At 34.7% G+C, this 5,679-nt stretch overlaps 1 protein-coding gene across 1 annotated transcript; it reads right to left on the bottom strand.

Annotated features, from left to right (window-relative positions):
• Positions 1–453: 453 nt before the first annotated feature.
• On the bottom strand, positions 454–4,146 carry LOC133830690 (phosphoserine phosphatase, chloroplastic). The gene is made up of 8 exons (XM_062260726.1): positions 3,988–4,146; positions 3,498–3,770; positions 2,909–3,041; positions 2,695–2,802; positions 1,919–2,012; positions 1,236–1,385; positions 1,102–1,155; positions 454–791 (listed from the first exon to the last, which is right to left on the bottom strand). Exons 2-8 carry the CDS (start codon positions 3,727–3,729, stop codon positions 666–668), a joined length of 897 nt encoding a protein of 298 aa, XP_062116710.1. The 5' UTR covers positions 3,730–3,770; positions 3,988–4,146; the 3' UTR covers positions 454–665.
• Between the last annotated feature and the right edge of the window lie 1,533 nt (positions 4,147–5,679).

Below are 5,679 nucleotides of genomic sequence, written 5' to 3'. Positions count from 1 at the left end.
AGTAATTTTAGCGCTCCCTTCTGGTGGGTAGGTCTTGATCTGCCGAAAGCTGTTATTTTAGGGACCTCTGTGCATTTTAGTAGTATTACTAGAGACTTATTTTAGGGACATCTGCTTTTCATGACTGTTATGGGGTTTTAAGCATCCATGCTCTTCCCTCTTGTGTATTTTGTAACAATGAGCTTCTGCTCCCAATGGAACTGAGTGGTTTTTTCAATGAAGACAATTTCAGACCCAGAAAAAAAAAACTATTGTTCATAAAAAGTCAAATATTTTGACAAACTGATCACAAGGTCTAGGCCAGCTGAGGCTAGTTTAAATGCTTGGGTAAGTCCATCCATTTCCCCCAATTATAAACATATACAGTATACTCATTGAAATTGCTGAAGTCCAGTAATCACAATAAGATCCCCTTAATCATAAATATGATTACATATAATAATATGCATGCAGTAACCAAAGAAGAAAGTGTCATTTTCATTTGCAGGCTGAAAAGAGCATCAAACTCTGCTTATTCATTCTGATATGAGTTTTTTACACTTCCCCTTGTAATGAAGGAAAGAAAGCATCTTACACAAATATGAAATAGTTCTATTCTATAGTGCCAACATGCAAGCAACCACAACAAAAACAAAGAATGGAGCAGGGCTAGCGAAGAACCCAGGTTAGTCCAAGGAACTTATCAGGTCTTTGAAATCGAAAACAAGCCAATCCGCATTTGCTGCAACAGCAGCTCGAAGTTGAACACCAGCGTAGCAAATGAACAAATCAGCACCTCCAGGTTTACGCGCCTATGTATAGAAAAGAAAAATAGGAAGATAAACTTACAATGAATTGAAATTCCACGTGGAAAAGAAAATAATATATTATTATGTCAATCATTACCTATCTATGAAACTAGTTTAACGATAAGTTGTTTGCACTTGATAACCCTACAAACTAAGTTGACTTCAAATCATAATAATCAACATACAATGTCAAATGATTATAGACTTTGTTCTTTATCCTTTCCAGAAATTTTTTCAGAATATTATATGTGGTGCTAGCATAAATGAAACAAAGCTTTGCTGCATTTGTAGATTTGAGGTATTTTGTAGTTACCTCAAGATCAGTTGCTCCATCTCCAATCATGACTAGTGACTTGTAATTATGAGCCTAGAGGACCAGTTCAATCAGTTCAGAGAGCAAAATACTTCAAAACACAGGCATTAAGCTAATCAGCTATCAAAACTGACCTCCCTTATTTGCTGCACTGCCTTAGCTTTGCCCCCACTTCGTGAAGTAGGCTCACTTTTGTCAAACCCAAGAAACTCCCCAGAACTTCCAAACAAAAGTTGATTGGCAAAAATGTTGCCAGGAGGTATACCGAGGATTGATGCAACAGGCTTCATAGAAAATTGCTCAATCAACAATTAATTAAAATTAAAAGAACATAAATATTCGGTCTATTCTTGGTTTGGTTAAAAGTTGGACTTCGGATACACAATTTTGCACACAAAAGGTTCCTATAACCGCCACTTGAGCCTAGCTCATGTGGTTGAGTGTGTGAGTGTGTGGGGAGGGGATAGGGGTTTAATTCCCCATTATATAAAAGAGAACAAAAAGTTCCTATAAGCATGATATCATTGGTTTATGCTTAAGAAAAGTGTGATTTTTAAGATTTAGACACAGCAATCCATCTGTTATGACGGTCTATCAATATAAATATATAGTACTTCCAGTTATTAAAGTCTCTTGGCTCTTTAGAAGCCTGAGGTCTTATTCTGCTATCACGTTGACTAAAGAAGTGTACCATGGTTTAGTTCCTTAACTATGCTATGTGTTTTCCCAAAAAATAAAAGTTGAAAAAGATGAAGCCAATCGCAAGTGATGTTGAGTGGAGTTTATAGAAATACTCATTAATCATTCAACAACATACATTGATCATTTGACGAAAACCTCCAGATATCAGGAAAACATCCTTATCATTGACCTTCAGTTTCTTGACCAACTCATCTATGCCAGGAGAAAGCCTGCAGGAAAATAGCAGACTTAGGAAGACCGAAATAAACACAGATTTCTGATCATTTGGAAAAGGAAATAGAAGCACATAACTTTCAGTTACAGGGCTGAATTTGCATCAACATCATACATCAAAAGATACTTCTTTCTTTCATTACCAACAAACTCTATCCTATCTTCTCTCTTCATAAAAAAGGAAACAAATTCTCACTTTCTGTGTAGCAAAACTTTCTCTACCTTTTGAAGTAAGTTGAGGTTATTTCTTGTGAAACATAATAACTTTATACATAGCACAAAATATTATCAAAAACATTGTGATAACTGATAACATATGCGTACTATGACATGTGATGTCAAATTACAAATCACATAGTAAGCTAGGAAGATAGAAATACTGCCGATCCATGGCAGAAACATGCTAGTTAAGATGCATTCCAATGTCATATAATTGACTCCAATCCACAAAATTTAAAGTCTACATTCCATATGTATTCACCAACACATTGTGATTTTGATGACATTTCAGTGGCCCCCTTCATTATTTATTGATGTCATAAACCAGATTCTTTTGCATTTTATTTAAATGATACTAGTCTATAATGCGAGTATTTCCTTCATATTCAGAAAAAACAAGACTAAATATTTACAATTATAATACCTAGAGCAAACAAAATTTGAAGGAAACCCTTTTACCTTGGGGGCCTCTTTTCAAGAAATTCCTGAACTTGGGACAGAGAAGGATTAAACAAGGAAAGTCTGGCAGCCAAGGCATCTTCAAAAGGCACTGAACCACTCATTGCCCTGAAAAGATCCAAATTAAAAATAAATAAATAAAATAATCGGGTATGAGAACTCAATGACTCCAAAAAGTGTAAGAATTTGCAGTAAGTAACAAAGTACGGCTGACCTTGCGGTCCATTCAGCAACAGCCTTTCCAGCTCCACAAAATTCCGCAAGCTCATCAATGCCTTCATCCACGCACACTGTGCTATCCACGTCAAAGCACACTGCATTGGCGTTTCTCCATAACTCAAGGGCCCCTATTTATATTACAGATAAAAAACAACCATCAAAAGCAGCCAAGAAACTCTTTCTTTTTTAAAAAAAAAAGTCATCTCATGAGCTCAAATTCTTATTTCCCAATTCATGAAGTCCTTGTATACCAACACAAAAAACTTATAAACTTAATGCAAAAGTTGTTTCATTCAACAACACCAACTTCCCCTAGGTTGCTATAGTTTTTTGTCCCTCAAATATTGTAGGGTTTGGCAAAAATAATAAAACAAAATAAGAACAAACTTCCACATGAACTGAAAATAAATTTTTAACAGAGCTGGGTTTTTGCACAAAGTAGAAACATTACAACTATAATTTTTGTTTTCCATCAACTTATCATTTAAAAATTCATTTTATCAAATATCTCAATGCTCAAAATTATTACATATATGCCACAAAAAAAACAATAAAACAAACAAACAAAAGATTATATATAAAACCTTTGGATGGCTGTGTGTTATCGTATCGGTTAGGGACTGAGGTTTCTTCCAGTGGTTGAACCGAAGCAACGATTGGGCTAAAAGACTTGTTGGGAAGGTTCTTCATCCTGAAATGGCTTCTATACGAACGTGGTGCAAATTTCACCAAAAGTGTAGGAACAAAAGGTAGGAGACTTTGTCTACAATGTGTAGGAATATGCGTGACTTGAGAAGAACCCACTAGCCCCTCCATTAAATTATATGTTCCCGAAAAATCAAAACTTGATAAAGTGTCTGAAACGTTTATTCACAAATGATAAAAAATCTTTTAAAAATGAACAGTAAACGCTCGAAAAAACTAAAAAACTTGTTTTTTCTTCTCGGGAACCAAACAGAAAAAATGGAAACGAGGGAGACGAGGTAATGCTTTGACTGCTAAATAAAATTCAGGGAAGGGAAATGAAACCGATAGAAGCAAAAAGAGACATAGGTTGAAGAAAGAGAGAGCAACCTCGACGATGACAGCACCCAATCGCCGACGCAGGGATGAGGACGGCGTCAGCCCCTGAGTGATCTCAGATCTCACACTCGAAAGTGGCCGTGGCAAATAGTACAAGCGAGGTTTAGTTATAATTTTTTTTTTTTTAACAAAGAGGTTTAGTTATAATTTTTTGTGGCAAGACGGTTAGTTATTATTAGGTCTATGTTACGTGATAACTGGAACAACACATGTCATATTTTTATTGGTCCAGCTCATAAATATTTTTTTTAAATATTTTAAATAATTTTAAATATAAAATAAATTAAAAATATATTTTAATTTAATAAAATTATATAAGAATAATTTTTAAGAGAAATATTAAATCCAATTTAATTTAAATCTTTACTAATTAAAAAAATTAAAATTAAATTAAACTAAAACAAACAAAAATAAAACTTTACTTTCCATCATCATTATCATCATCATCAACAACACTTAAACCATTAACCATCCAAAATTCTTCAAGAACACCTTACAAAATACCCAAATCAAATATAAACCTAAAAATTTTGATACCAAAATGCAACCATCGTTCAATCAATATACCCAAATCAACCAACAAATGAGTTCAATATCCAAATAAAATACAAACTCATTACTTAGAAATATCATCATTAATACAAATCATAACCCCAACCCCAAATTTCGAATCTGAAACCCTAACCTCACTCATCGCCTATGACCCACCTGCTGCTCCAAGCCTCGTCACCTCTAGAGGTGAGGAAGAAGAAGAACCCAGTCGGAGAAGCCCTCACTCCGTCGACATCGCAGAAGCCCCGTTCGCCTCCTCCTTCGATGGCCACTAGAAAAGCTTCCATCATTGCTCACTGCATAAAGGAAGAAGAAGAAGAACCGAATAAGAATTGAAGAAGAAGAAGAGGCGGGAGTGGCATGCCGGTGCCGAGGAAGAAGAAGAGGCTGCGTGGGAAGGTGAGGGAGAGGGAGAGATAGAGATTGGGGGAGAGAGAGGGGGGTATAGTTTTAGGATTTTAAAATTTATTTTTTAAAAAAGTTAAAATCAGATATAAAATATAAAAATATATATAATTAAAATCAATTTTTTTTAAAATTTTATATTATTTAAAAATATATATATTTTTAATTAATTTTCTATTTAAAAATTAATTAAAATTATTTTTTAAAATAATTATTAGGTCGATCAAAAAGAAGATGACACATGTCAGTCTAGTCATCACATTAACAGACCTAACAGATGGAACTAGACGGAATTACACTTTTAGTGACATTGGGTATTTTCCCCACTAGAAAAAAAAAATTGGGTCCATGCCGGGTATTTTTCCCAAACTTTGGGTACTTATGCCGCAAATATCTCTTATAATTAATTATAGTAAAACCGGTGATTCTGTTCCTTTCGCCCATCAACTACGACCTCAGAGCTCCATCAACTCTCTTAGTGTGTTTGGTGGATATCCGACCCGATTAGTATTTCCAAATAATGTTTTTTTTTCGAAAGGATGAAATATTTCATTCAAAAAGCTTAGAGCCAAACAATAATACAAAAGATGATAACAATGAGGCTAAGGCCATACAACTGATCGGAGTCCAGGCCACCAGACCTTAGCAAAGTCCATATTCAAAGCAATTTTTCCCAGGGAATGTGCTATAGTGTTTGCGTTTCTATTACAGTGTCCAAACGAAATT

The sequence above is a fragment of the Humulus lupulus genome, chromosome 4, assembly GCF_963169125.1.
Source record: "Humulus lupulus chromosome 4, drHumLupu1.1, whole genome shotgun sequence".
Lineage (NCBI taxonomy): Eukaryota > Viridiplantae > Streptophyta > Magnoliopsida > Rosales > Cannabaceae > Humulus > Humulus lupulus.
This window is presented reverse-complemented; position numbering and strand designations above follow the sequence as displayed.